Genomic DNA, 14,920 nt, shown 5'->3' on the forward strand with positions numbered 1-14,920 from the left:
TCCACAATATCTACACCATTTTACATTCTGACCAGCAATACACAAAGGCTCCAATTTCCCTACATATTCTCCAATTCTTGTTATTTTCTGGTGTCTTTCTTTTTTGCATAGTAGCCGTCCTAATGGGTGTGAAGCTATGGTATTTTTACCTATATGTGTTCTGATTTAACCAGCTAATGAACTTCCCCTGACAATGATCCAATTCCTTTGTTTTCTCATATGAAATCTGAAATAGTTTTAATGATCAATCATTGGCCACTAGCAAACAAATATTCATTATACATTTCAAAACAGCCTTTGTCAAGGTGACTGGTGGCTCAGTCAGTTAAGCTTCCAACTCTTGGTCTCAGCTCAAGTCTTGACCTCAGGGTTGTGAATTCAAACCCTGAACTGGGCTCCATGCTGGGCATGGAACATAATTAAGAAAAAATTTAGCCTTGAAACGTTTAAATGGCTCAGTGGGTTAAATGTCTGACTCCTGATTTCAGCCCAGGTCATGATCTAAGGGTCCTGGGATCCAGTCCCAGTTGGGGTCCATGCCTCTCCTTCCATTTGGTATTTCTCTCTAAAGTAAATAAATAAACCTTAAAAGAAGAATAAGAAAGAGTGCCTGTGTGACTCAATCAGTTAAGTGACTGACTTTTGGTTTTGGCTCAGGTCATGATCTCATGGTCATGAGATCAAGCCCTACATCTGGCGCCACTCAGTGGGGAATCTGCTTGAGAGTCTCTCTTTCCCTCCCCTCTGCCTCTCCCCTCATTCACTCTCTCTCTCTCTCTCTCAAATAAATAAATACATAAAATTATTTTAAAAAAGAAAAAACAGCCTTTGTCAGTAACATTTTTTTTAAATTAATGGACTTTGTCTTGAGAAATTACAGTTACAGGGACTCCTGGGTGGCTCAGTGGGTTAAGTATCTGCTTTCAGTTCAGGTCACGATGCTGGGATCCTAGGATCGAGTCCTGCACTGGGCTCCTTGCTTGGCAGGAGCCTGCTTCTCCTTCTGCCAGCATCTCCCCCACTTGTGCTCTCTCCTCTCTCCCTCTCTCTTTCTGACAAATAAATACATAAAAACTTCTAAAAAAAATTATAGTTACAAACTTCCCATATGCCTCTTCAGTCCTTCTCCCAGCCCCAGCTTCCCCTATTTTTAACATCTTGCATCAGTGTGGTAGGTTTGTTACAACTGATAAACCAATATTATTAACTAAAGTTAGTGTACATTAAGGTTTACTCTTTGTGTTGCATATTCTATGGGTTTTGATAAACAGATCCACCATTACAGTAGCCTACAGAATAATAGCTTCGTTGCCCTAAAAATGCCCTGTATTCCATCTGTTTGTTCCTCCCTCAACCTATTCCCAGGCAACCAGTGATCGTTTTACAGTTTCCCTTTTACTGTTTCCAAATGATCATATAATTGAAATCATACAGTATGTAGCCTTTATAGATTGTTTCTTTCATTTAATAATATGAATTTAAGTCTTCTCCATGTCTTTTCCTGGCTTGATCATTTCTTTTTATTGCTAAATAATATTTCATTGTATGGGTGTATCAAGTTGCTGTTTATCCATCCACCCATTAAAAGATATGTTGGTTAATTCTAAGTTTTGACAATTATGAATAAAGGTGCTATAAGCATTCACGTTCATATTTTGTAAGCACACAAGTTTTTAACTCATTTGGGGAAATACGAAGGTTGTAATTGTTGGATGGTGTGATAAGAGCATGCTTTGTAAGAAATTTATATGTAGTTTTGTAAGAAACTTCCAACCTGTCTTCTGATATGTGTGTAGCATTTTGCATTCCGAGCAACAATAAATAAGAGTTCCTGTTGTTCCACATTTTTGCCAGCATTTGGTGTGGTCAGTGTTTTGGTTGTTGGTCATTCTAATAGGTAAGTAATTGTATCTCATGTTGCTTTAATTTGCAATTCTCTAAGGATATATGATGTAGTGTATCTTTTCACATGATTAATATCTTCTTTGCTAAGGGGTTTGTTCAGATATTTTGACTATTTTTCTAGTCATTTTGTTGTTGTTGTTGTTGAGTTTTAAGAGTTCTTATACATTTTGGATACCAGTCCTTTATCTGATATGTATCTGTTTTGCAAGGATTTTCTCCTAGTCTGTAGCTTATCTTTTCATTGTCTTAACTGTGTTTTTTGCAAAGCAGAATTTTTTCCTTAATGAAGTCCAACTTATCATTTTCTTTTCTATTTTGGGTTGTGTTTTTGGTGTTATATCTAAGAAGTCATCACCAAACCCAAAGTCTCCTAGATTTTCTTCTCTGCTATCTCCTGGAATTTTATAGTCTTGCATTTTATGATCTACTATGAGTTTAGGTCTATGATTCACTTTGAGTTAATTTTTGTGCAGTGTGTATAGTCTGTGTCTATATTCACTTTTTTTTTTTTTTTGCATGTGAATGTCCAGTTGTTCCAGCACCATTTGTTGGAAAGGCTATTCTTTCTTCCTTGAATTGTCTTTTCTCTGTTGTCAAGGATCAAATGACTCTACTTATGTGGGTGATTTTTCTGGGATATCTAGTCTGTTCTGTTGTTCAGTGTGTCTGTTTTTTTTTTAATATTTCATTTATTTATTTGAGAGAGAGAGCACTAGAGCAGGGTGAGGGGCAGAGTGGGGAGGCAGTCCCCCTGCTGAGCAAGGAGCCTGATGCAGGGCTCGATCCCAGGACCCTGGTATCATGACCTGAGCTGAAAGTGGATGCTTAACCAACTGAGGTGCCCAGGTGCCCCCAATGTGTCTGTTCTTTTGCCAATACTACACTGTCTTGATTACTGTAGCTTTCAAGTCTTAAGGTCAAGCAGCATCAGTCCTTGAATTATCAGTCCTTTAATATTGTATTGACTGTTCAGGGTCTTGTGACTTTCCATATAAACTTTAGAATCATTTCATCACTATCCACACAACTGGCTGGTTTTTATTGAGACTGCATTGAATCTATAGATCAAATTACAGAGAACTCATGCCTTAATAACATTTGATTTTCTTATCCATGTACATAGAATATCTCCCCATTTATTTAGATTTTCTTTCATGTCTTTCATTAGAGTTTTGTAGTTTTCCTCATATAGATCTTGTACATATTTTGTTAGATTTAAACCTAAGTATTTTTTGTGCTAATGTAAATGGTATTGTCTTTTTAATTTCAATTCCAATTGTTCATTCTGATAAATAAGAAAATAATTGACTTTTATATATTAACCTCTACTCGATTATAGAGAGTAATCTAATGGTTACTAGAAGGGAGGTGGGGGGGATGGGTTAAATAGATGATGGGGTTTAAAGAATGCATTGTGGGTTATCTGAGTGGCTCAGTCTGTTGGGTATCTTTTATGGGTGGGGGAAGGCATCCAACTCTTGATTTTGGCTCAGGTCATGATCTCGAAGTTGTGGGATTGAGCCCTTCATCGGGCTCCACACTCAGTGCAGAGTGAGAAGCATAGGGTGATGTATGGAACTGTTCAATCACTGTGTTGTATACCTGAAACTAGTATAACACTGTATGTTAACTAACTGGAATTAAAATTAAAACTCTTAAAAAAATAAAGTAAGATATTTCAAGTATATATATATTGTGTATGTGTATGTGTGTGTGTATGTGTGTGTGTATTAACCTATATCCTGCAACCTTGCTATAATTGCTTCTTATTTCCAGGATTTCTTTTATTGAGGTTTTGAGATTTTTCATATAGACAATCATTATCATCTATGAACAGATTTTTATTTTTTACTCCCCAATTTTTATACTTTTTAGTTCCCTTTCTTGTCTTATTGCCTTAGCTAGAACTTCTAGCATGATACTGAGTAGAAGTGGTAAGAATAGACCTGTTCCCTTTCTTGTCTTATTGCATTAGCTAGGACTTCTAGTATGATGTTGAATAGAAGTGGTTAGAGTAGACCCCTTTGCCTTTTTCCTAATCTTTGCAGGAATGAAATTTTATTTCTAACATTGGCTAATTTTTCCTTTTATGTTCTTTTTCTGTCAAAAATTAAAAAAAAGAGGGGCACCTGAGTGGCTCAGTGGGCTGGTCATGATCTCAGGGTCCTAGGATTTAGCCCCACATCAGGATCTCTGCTCAGCGGGAAGCCTGCTTCCCCCTCTCTTCTGCCCGCCTCTCTGCCTATTTGTGATCGCTCTCTCTCTGTGTCAAATAAATAAATAAAACAAAATAAAATAAAATCTTTAAAAAATTAAATTAAATTAAAAATTAGAACACCTGGGTGACTCAGTCATTTAAGCATCTACCTCTTAGTTTCAACTCAGATCATGATCTTGTGGGTCCTGAAATCAAGCCCTGTGTCAGGCTCCATGCTCAATGGGGAGTCTGCTTGAAGATTCTTTTCCTCTGCCCCTCCCCGCCTCACATATTCTCACTTCCTCTCCTCCCTCTCTCTCTCAAATAAATAAATCTTCGGGGGAAAAAAAATTGCAAATATAAATAAATAATTAATTAGTTAAGAGCACCAGTCTGGGTTAGTTAGTAGAGCATGCGACTCTTAATCTCTGGGTCATGAGTTCAAGTCCCACATTGGGCATAGAGCTTACTTAAAAAAAAAAATGAGTTAAGAAAATTTTTGATTAAAAAATAAAATTAAATGTACAAAAAAAAGAGAATAACTATAACCTATTTGTTCACAATCCAAACACAGTATAGCGAAGTGTGGGTATTTTCTTATAATTCTATATATTAGTTATTGCTTTTATTACATAATTATAATCATACTGACTATTCAATTTGTTACCTGGATTTTTTTTTCAGTTAGTTTTTTTCTTTTTTAAAGATTTTATTTATTTATTTATTTATTTGACAGAGAGAGACAGAGATACAGCATACATGCATGTGCAGAGAAGCAGAGAGGGAAGGAAAAGAGGAGGGTGGAGGACAAGTAGACTTCTGGCGGAGCCTGGAGGTGGACACAGGGCTCCACACCAACTGAGCCACCCAGTTGCACCCAGTTAGTTTTTTTACCCTAAACATTTTTTTAAAGATTTATTTATTTGTTTGAGAAAGAAAGAGAGCATAAAAGGGGAGAGATGCAGAGGAAGAGAGAGAGGAAAAGAGAAGCAGACTTCATGCTGAGTGTGGAGTCCAACACAGGGCTCGATTTCACAGCCTGAGATCATAACCTGAGCCAAAATCAAGAGTCAGATACTGAACAGACTGAGTCACCCAGGCATCCCTATATTTTCAAAGACTATTTAGTAACATTAAAATGTTTAGGATAGGGGCGCCTGGGTGGCTCAGTCATTTAAGCATCTGACTCAGGTCATAATGTCAAGGTCCTGGGATTGAGCCCCATTGGGAGCCTGCTTGATGATTTCTCTCCCTCTCCCTCTGTGTGCTCATTCTGTCTCTCTCCCTCTCTTTCTCTTTCTTTCTCTAAAATAAGTAAATAAATATTTTTTAAAAAGAAAACATTAATGACTCTGCAATGCTTTAGCAAATGGATATTCCATGCCTTCTGTAATTATTTCCCACAAATCAATCTTTTTTTTTTAAGATTTTATTTATTTATTTGACAGAGATCACAAGTAGGTGGAGAGGCAGGCAGAGAGAGAGGAGGAGAAGCAGCCTCCCTGCTGAGCAGAGAGCCCGACGATGTGAGGCTCGATCCCAGAACCCTGAGATCATGACCTGAGCCAAAGGCAGAGGCTTTAACCCACTGAGCCACCCAGGCGTCCCACAAATGAATCTTTAAATCATTTCAAATTTGGGGGCACCTCGGTGGCTCGGTTGGTTAAGCATCTGCTTTTGGCTCAAGTCATGATCCCAGGGTCCTGGAATGGAGTCCTATGTCAAGGTCTCTGATCAGTGGGGAGCCTGCTTCTACCTCTCCCTCTCCCTGCTGCTCCCCCTACCTGTGCCACTCTCTCTTTGTCAAATAAATAAATAAAATCTTTAAAAATAGTCATTATAAATAAACAAACATTTTTACCATCATAAATAATACTGCTATAAGATATTTGCAGCTATAGCATTTTATGTATTTAGAATTATTTGTTATGATAAATTTCTAGTATTACTGAATTAAGACATGAAAAAAATCTAAGGTTAATTATATATTAGAAAATTCCTTTCTTTAATGTTTTACAGATTCATGTTCTAACCAGCAATGTGTTACAATCTCATTAACAGCAGTTTTTATCACTTACTTTTATTCTTGCTAATTTAACAAGAGAAAATATTTGAAGTTTGGGGTTTTTTTTAAGATTTTTTTTTTAAGTAATCTCTCTACCCAAAGTGGGCCTCAAACCTACAAATCCAAGATCAAGAGTTATATGTTCTACCAACTGAGCCAGCCAGGCACTTCTAGAGTTATTTTTATATGTGTTTTTGATTGCTGGTTATTTAAATTTTTTTCTTTAGCTAGACAGTTGTGCTTCCTCTTTTGCATATTTATTGTGCATGTTGTTTTGCCATTTCTTTAATTTAAATATTTTATTTATTTATTTGACAGACAGAGATCACAAGTAGGCAGAGAGGCAGACAGAGAGAGAGGAGGAAGCAGGCTCTCCACTGAGCAGAGAGCCCAATGTGGGGCTCAATCCCAGGACCCCGGGATCATGACCTGAGCCGAAGGCAGAGGCTTTAACCCACTGAGCCACCCAGGTGCCCACCATTTCTTTAATTTAGAGTGTTTTTCTTATTGCTTAGTCTGAGTTACTTATATAATAAAAAGTTGGCCATTTGCCTTCTAGATTTGCTGTAATATTTTCCAAGTTTGTTATTTGCTTTTCAATTTTTTCATATATTTTAATTATAGTTAAATTATTTATATGAGCTCATATGTAAGTAAATAAATATCATTATATAAACTATGTATTTATAGTTTTTAAAACTATATATATAAACTATATATATAAAAACTATATATAGTATATATATAAACTATTATACATAAAATATATATTTATGTAATTTAATATTTGCTTTCATTTTTCTCCTAGCTTTCTGTAACTATATATATTTTTAATTAAATGTATCTGTGAGGGGTAAATTATCAACTTAAAAATTTTATTTTTAGGGGCACCTTGGTGGCTCACTCATTAAGCGTCTGCCTTCAGCTCTGATCATGATCCCAGGGTCCTGGGATGGAGCTCCTCATCAGGATCCCTGCTTGGCGGGAAGCCTGCTTCTCCCTCTCCAACTCCCCCTGCCTGTGTTCCCTCTTTTACTGTGTCTCTCTCTGTCAAATAAATAAATAAACTCTAAAAATAAATAAATAAATAAAGATTAAAAAATAAAATAAAAATTTTATTTTTAGTCATCAGGTCACCATATATACATATATCAAATCATTGCACTGTGCATTTAAATTAATACAATGTTACATGTCAATTACATCTCAGCAAATCTGGAAAAAATATTTTACAAATAGTGAATTAATTGCATCAACTCCATTCATTCATTTAATGATTAAGCATTTATTCAGATAAGTGATGATAAAATTTCAGATAGGAGACATTCTTCCAGGCCGGTGGAGTAGAAAAACAATTCCAGGATTATGTGATAAATGTGGTGATAGTGGTATATATTCTACAGGCACATTCATTCAACTTTAGTGACTAGGAGGCCCCAGATACTCTCTACGGACCAGTCATGGCCCTTGTTTTTAGAAAAGAGAGACCAAGAGAGAACTGTAAGTCAAACAGGGGTTACAGATAAATGTATTGTGTGAGAAGTGTCCTAACAGAGGAAGTCTGGGCTATCCCAGGAACACAAATGAAGGAGACACATCTGTATCAAATCCAACTGTCTTAGTTCCTCTGGCTGCATGAGGATCAACCACCATCATGAGCGACGTGGTTACCATCCAGACCAGGAAGTTCATGACCAACGGCCTACTTCACCCCGGAGAATACCATAGTAACTAAGACAGAAATTCGGGGAAAAACTAGCCAAAATGTACAAGACAACACCAGATGTCACCTTTGTATTTGGATCCAGAGCCTATTATGGTGAAGGGAAGACAAGACAACTGGCTTTAGGCTGATTTATGACTTCTTGGATCACGCCTTCAAAAATGAACCCAGATACAGACTTGGCGGGTATAAGAGGAAACAGATGTCAAGGAAACAGTGAAAGCAATGCCAGAACAGAATGAAGAGAGTTGGGGGACTGCAAAGGCCAACGTTGGTGCCGGTCAAAGTAAGCTGGGATCAGACACAGAAGGAGCGAAGACTCTGCAGTGACTTTACCTACAGCGATTGTGCAGATGTTTCACAAGAGGATAAATCAAGAAGTAATGTGTTTAAATAAACAAGCAAGTGATTTAAATACATTGAAATAAGTAATTTAAATAGATTTTATTTAGATTTCATTTAAGAAATAAATAAGTAATATAAAACTTTACTTACATAAGTAGATAAATAAATATGTAATTTACACAAGTTTCAGTTAAATAAATAAGTAATTCAAAACAAACTAGGGAATGGGAGAGTCTTGCTAGAGGAGGTACCATGGACATGAGCTAGAGGAAGGGGGCACACATCCTGGCAAAGAGTCCACATATCAAGACAGAGGACGTGAGCCCTCCACGTGTGTCCAGCAAACACAGCGTGGTTTGTTATGGCTGATGGGACGCGTTCTACATGTAGCTAACTGAAGAGGAATGAAGTTCAAGGTGTGGGCAGGAGCCAGAATATAGCATCTTTCATACTGAATCTTAGCATCACTTTCTGAATAATCCTTCCTTTTCACATAGAAATAAGAATGCTCGTTGAGTCCTTATTATGGGTCAGCGTCTCTTCCAAGTGCTTTCCATGTACTAACTCACTTAATTCTCACACTCATCCATGCTGTAGATACCAGCATTATCCCTTTTCTTACCTAACTTGGAAACTGGGGTGCAGAGAGGTTAAGTTACTTGTCCCCAGTCACACAGCTATATTTAAACCCACGCAGTCTGAGTCCAGAGGCTAAAACTGTTAAACACTCTGCCATTCATTATTATGGGATACTTCAAATAGTTAAAAGACTAAATTTTTAGAAAGTTATCTGGAGGCTATGGATTCTGGACAGTATTATTGTTCTATTCATTCTTATTCCAAAATCATGCTGTTTAAGTTGTGCTTTTTTTTTTTTTTTCATGTTTTCATATCTAAAGGTAATCTGTGCCTTCACTATTTTCTTTTTCAGGGCTTTTTCTTTTTTTTAAAAGATTTCATCCATTTATTGAATTGACAGGGGTGGGAGAGGGAGAAGCAGGCTTCCTGCTTGAGCTGGGTGCCTGATGCATGGCTCAATCCCTGGGAACCCGATGCAGGGCTCGATCCCAGGACGCTGGGATCATGAGCTGAGCTGAAGGCAGACCCATAATGACTAAGCCACCCAGATGCCCCTTTTAGGGTTTTTTTCCTTTTTCTTTTTTTTTCTTCTTTGTAATTATTGCCTATTTATTTGTCAAGTGAACTTTCACAATAATTTTGTTGAACTCCAGTTTGGGATTAGAGGATTTAGATTGAAAGCGCAGTTAAATGTATAAATTAAATGAGAAAGTATTCAGTGTTTCCATCCAGAAACTGCTATATACTGCTTCATTCATTTCTCTCAAATCTATGAATACATTTTTAAAATTTTCTTAAGATAGGTAGCATTTGATAAGAGTATCCTTAGATGTGTTATAATTTCTGCAGAAGTGTAATATCTTATTGTATTTCCTCATTCTGGATTATCAGCCTATAGGAATGCTACTTATTGGTATCGCTTCTCCTGAAACATGAAATAATAAAATTACCGCTCAAAACCCACGAACATCGGAAAGGTATACACTTTATTCAATAGTGTTCAAAACATTCAGAAAAGATTTGGGTCACATGAAAGGCTACAAAGAGAATATGGTATTTTTAGTCATTGTTTATCTATGTTTTAGTTATGCATTCAAACTACTGTCAGTGATGCGTTTTCATATCATTTTCCCCAGAGTAAGGCAGGAGGAAACAAGCAAATTACGTCGCTCTCCATGACCCATCCCAAGGCTCACAGTTCAAGCTAATCATTGACAGAGCTTTACAATCACAAGCTTTACTGAAGCGTTTGATAAGACAGGCGGGCAGTGAGCTGCCAGCGAAGCCAGGCTGTGCGGCTGGATCTCCAGGGAATGAATGGATTTTCCGCAGCGCCCATGAAAGAAACATACACTACAGGAAAAAAATGTGCAACCGCGGTCTGCAAAGATCTGTCATCCTGTCGGCATTTATTCTCCTACGAGCTGTTACTGGATTGTCTGGGGACGGAAGCGCTGTATGGTCTAAAACTCCTCATTTTAGTCCGGTAAATGAAAGTCAGCTGTTTCTCTATGACACTTTTCCTAAAAACTTTTTCTGGGGTGTTGGGACTGGAGCATTTCAAGTGGAAGGGAATTGGAAGACAGATGGAAAAGGACCCTCTATATGGGATCATTTCATCCAAACACACCTTAAAAATGTCAACAGCATGAATAGTTCCAGTGACAGTTACATTTTTCTGGAAAAAGATTTATCAGCCCTGGATTTTATTGGAGTTTCTTTTTATCAGTTTTCAATTTCCTGGCCAAGGCTTTTCCCTGATGGGATAGCGGCAGTTGCCAATGCAAAAGGTGTCCAGTACTACAATGCTCTTCTCGATGCTTTAGTACTGAGAAACATTGAACCTGTAGTTACTTTATACCACTGGGATTTGCCTCTGGCACTACAAGAAAAATATGGGGGGTGGAAAAATGAAACCATAACAGATATCTTCAATGACTATGCCACCTACTGTTTCCAGACGTTTGGGAACCGCGTCAAATACTGGATTACAATTCACAATCCGTATCTAGTCGCTTGGCATGGGTATGGGACAGGTATGCATGCTCCTGGAGAGAAGGGAAACTTAGCAGCTGTCTACACTGTGGGACACAACCTAATCAAGGTACTGTACCACCTGTAAGCTGGCTTCATGTTAAAGCTTCCGAATGTAAGGGGCAGGAGTTAAAAAGAAATGCTAAGAAATGTATCTTGTGTTTAAATAATTCTTTTTATTGACAACAACTCAACTCATGGTAGTCTAACTCACAAGTTCTCGCCTCTAATTTCACATTTAAGGTCGAGCTTTATGTATCTAAGCTCTTAGTAATGTGTTAAGCCAATTTTTATCCTTAAGGGTTGCGCTTTAAAAATTTTTTTAACTCTTGGGGGCGCCGGGGTGGCTCAGTGGATTAAAGCCTCTGCCTTGGGCTCAGGTCATGATCTCAGGGTCCTGGGATCAAGCCCCACATCGGGCTCTCTGTTCAGCAGAGAGCCTGCTTCCCACTCTCTCTCTCTGCCTGCCTCTCTGCCTACTTGTGATCTTTATCGTCAAAGAAACAAAAATCTTTTAAAAATAAATAAATAAATATGACTTGCAAAATTAAAAAATAAGTTTAACTCTTAAAATCTACAAGTAGGCATTAGAGTGTGAGAATATGAGTTTCCTTTCATTCAGTGAAAAACCAGTACTTTAGAAATCTAGTTGCTGAACCCTTTTCTGACAATGTGTAACCATTTCAGAAATTTTTTACAGCTTGACCTTTTCCAGTCACCCTTTGTGGTTAGTATTGTTATTCTTAGTGACACTTAGCAGTAATAAGCTAAATACATGTTAACTAACTGATCTGTATTAAACACAGGAATGGAGAAAAATGCACTTCACAGTTGGTTTTATCTGTGTTACATGGCAGAAAAGATGAGGCTAACTGTTCTAGGAGGTAAAATTACACTGGTAATATAAAAACTGGGAAAACTATTCTCCACTCGGTTTTAAAAGCTAGAGTTAATGTTGGGAGATGTTCAAGTTACTAAAACAGTGAAAATGTAAGCAAAGTAATAGCAAATATTGGTTGGATGCTTACTGTGTACCAAAGACAATACTAAGCATTCTGTATGCATTATCACAGCTAATCCTCATAATAACTTTGTGAACTAAATCCTATTAGCATCCTCATTTTAAAGATAAGGAAACTGAAGCTTAGTGGGATTACGTGAATTAATTCATAGATGACAACATAATTAAACACCAAATGTCTTTATTAAGAATGTTTTTAAAAGAGCGATATTTCAGGGATTTTTTTTTTTAGGATTTTTTTTTATTAATTAAATTTATTTATTTTCAGCATAACAGTATTCATTATTTTTGCACCACACCCAGTGCTCCATGCAATCTGTGCCCTCTATAATACCCACCACCTGGTTCCCCCACCTCCCACCCCCCCCCCACCACTTCATTCCCCTCAGATTGTTTTTCAGGGATTTTTAAAGTGACTTTGTCTCACACTGAAGCCAATATCTAGAATCAGGTTAAACTTCTTGAGTCCAATAGTTTCCTTGGGGAAAATAAATTACTCTGGACTCTTGTCACATTTTGAAAATGAAGACAGTTTATTAGTACTGTTTCATAATGTGCTAGGAGGAGTAATTTGATTTTTGATAATCAAACGTGAAATGTGTAAAAGTAGAAAAAATGTATAGGAACATAAAATTACTCCAAGGTCTAAATTTGCACATTCAAAAATACCTACCCACCTTCTTTTCTTTTTGAACTTGCTGGGCGATTATATTATACACAGGTGTTGTACTATGGTTCAGTCGCATCTGCCTTTGCCATAAACAAATTGTATTATAACTTCAAGGTCATTTAAGGTATCTCTGACTAGCGTTGTCTATAGAACCTATGATTGCTGTGAGGGTGTACTGTAATTTGGCAAGTAAGACCTTAAAGGGGAGAAAACGTAGAGCTATTAACGATGAAGATTGTGCATATATAAGTTAGAAAACTGTTCCTTTTATCTAGTTCTTTAAATTATTAAAATGTATGCATTTATAAATGCTACAGGCTTGTGTAGATTGAGAAACATCAGATTGTACCAGAGTATATATAGTGAAAAAGTTCAATTCCTCTCTCCCTTTCCACCTGACAATTTCAGCCTCGGGGAAGCTACTGTTGGTGGTCTTTTATATAATCTTTTTAGAGTTAAATAGGCACATACTTGCCCATATATGTTTATTTAACCTTCTTAAAAGAAAAACGTTCTCAATTGTTGAAGTTTTCTGTCACCTTGAAAAATGTTCACAATAGGAATTTTCAGGAACAATATACTTTAGTGGTTAATTTAAAGCCTTAAAAACTGGCTATTGGATAAAAAAAATACACGGGAAAAAGTTGTAACTAACCAATAGACATTGCTTTCAAACTTCACATATAAAATGCTGTATTTTCAGATGTTTTTCATTGTCCCCTAATTCAAGACAGACTCTGCCTTTAACACAAAATTAGTACTCTCCAATAGTGAAATAAATTTTATTGTTTTAAATTGAGGCATTACATTTTTAAATTATTGACTTTTCCAAATAATTTCTCCTATCTCTTTAAAATTTCTAAATCACTAGCTCAAATAAGGAGTGTAAGGGGTCCCTTGAAATCAGCCAGAAAGTGGAATATCCTTCTTAGCCCAGAGACATAGAGCTCCAGAGAGAAATCTTGCAATGGTTTGGTAGCCCGAGGTGAACTCATTTTTCCCACTGGTTCCTTCTCTGTTCTTCCTTTGACATGGAAAAGATTAATTTGATATTTTATGTCGTAATCAGGTATTTATTCCTTATTTTCCCACCTGTGACCCAGAAGCAGCATTCTTGAGGATTTGTTTTGAGTCCGAGTTCAAACATTTCACTAAGTTTTAAAAAAAAGCCTAATATAAAAATCAACTTGGGGCGCCCGGATGGCTCAGTGGGTTAAAGCCTCTGCCTTTGGCTTGGGTCATGATCCCAGAGTCCTGGGATCGAGCCTTGCATGGGGCTCTCTGCTTAGTGGGGAGCCTGCATCCCCTCTCTCTCTCTCTGCCTCCCTGTCTGCCTACTTGTGATCTCTGTGTGTCAAATAAATAAATAAAATCTTTAAAGAAAAAAAACCTCAATCAACTTTATTCCTCACCCCTCAGACACTGATAAAAGATTTCATAGTGGCTCTTGGGGTCTTTCCAGTTCCAGGATAACCTTGAAAACTCCATTTCAGTCTGCAGTGTCCTGGTTTGGAGAAAACCTGAATGGCCTAGTCAGTTCTGAGACTGACCTGGACTTTAAATCCCAACTTTATTGCAGATTTGGTGATTACATTACAGTGAGTCTAAGCTTCAGGTAAAAAAAAAAAAAACCCAAAAAACAGAACTGCCATAATCATACCCATTAAGAGATGCTCCACTCTGGGTTTTGAGGAGTATTTGGAACAGAGAGAGTACATTTTTTGACTTGGCCATCTCTAAGCATGGTAATCATGGCTTTAAATATATCTGCAATCTTGGCAACAACCTTGCCAGGTGCCTATTATTATCCTCCATGCTTTATGCACAGAGTGATTATTTCTAACATACATCCTGCCTTGCATACAATCCATTTAAGTGGCTCTCCAAAGCTTTTGGGACTAAAGTCCTGATTTTTCACCAAGATACTCAACCCACAACCCCTGGCCTCTATTCCAGGCTCCTTCCTGGCCACTCTCCCATGCCCATCACTAATGCCAGCCCATTGTACCCCATGATCTACTATAGTGCATGAATGGCAGTGTCTTGGTCTTACCTCATTGTTCCTCTCCCACTCAGCCTTTACTAACATTCTGTCCTGTGAGGATGCCCTTCGAACTCCCTACTTGACCCATCTGATGTCCTTCAAGACTCCGTTTAGGCAGTCACCACCTCCAAGTTGTTCTTGACTTGTTGGGGTTAGTGTCCCTCCTAACGGGTCCCATAATTAAGACAGGATTGCTTCTGTCATAGCACTCATACTATATGCTACTCTTTGGTCTCCCCAAGTAACCTGAGAGCTCCTGGAAAGGAGAGGCTCTTCTTTGTCTTTGTGTTTCCAGCACCGAGCACAGAATATTACATACATGCTGTAATGTATGTAA

The 14,920-nt window shown here is 37.5% G+C and overlaps 1 protein-coding gene across 1 annotated transcript in view; it reads left to right on the forward strand.

The window, feature by feature from the left end:
• The first annotated feature begins 9,967 nt into the window (after positions 1 to 9,967).
• Positions 9,968 to 14,920, forward strand: part of KLB (klotho beta) — a 35,689-nt gene continuing 30,736 nt past the window's right edge. The window contains exon 1 of the mRNA XM_013062211.2: positions 9,968 to 10,918. Within this exon, the coding sequence (XP_012917665.1) occupies positions 10,181 to 10,918 (738 nt within the window). The 5' untranslated portion in view covers positions 9,968 to 10,180. The remainder of the gene's footprint in view (positions 10,919 to 14,920) is intronic.

This window comes from Mustela putorius, unplaced genomic scaffold (genome assembly GCF_011764305.1).
Source record: "Mustela putorius furo isolate JIRA1106 unplaced genomic scaffold, ASM1176430v1.1 tig00000083_pilon_pilon_pilon, whole genome shotgun sequence".
Lineage (NCBI taxonomy): Eukaryota > Metazoa > Chordata > Mammalia > Carnivora > Mustelidae > Mustela > Mustela putorius.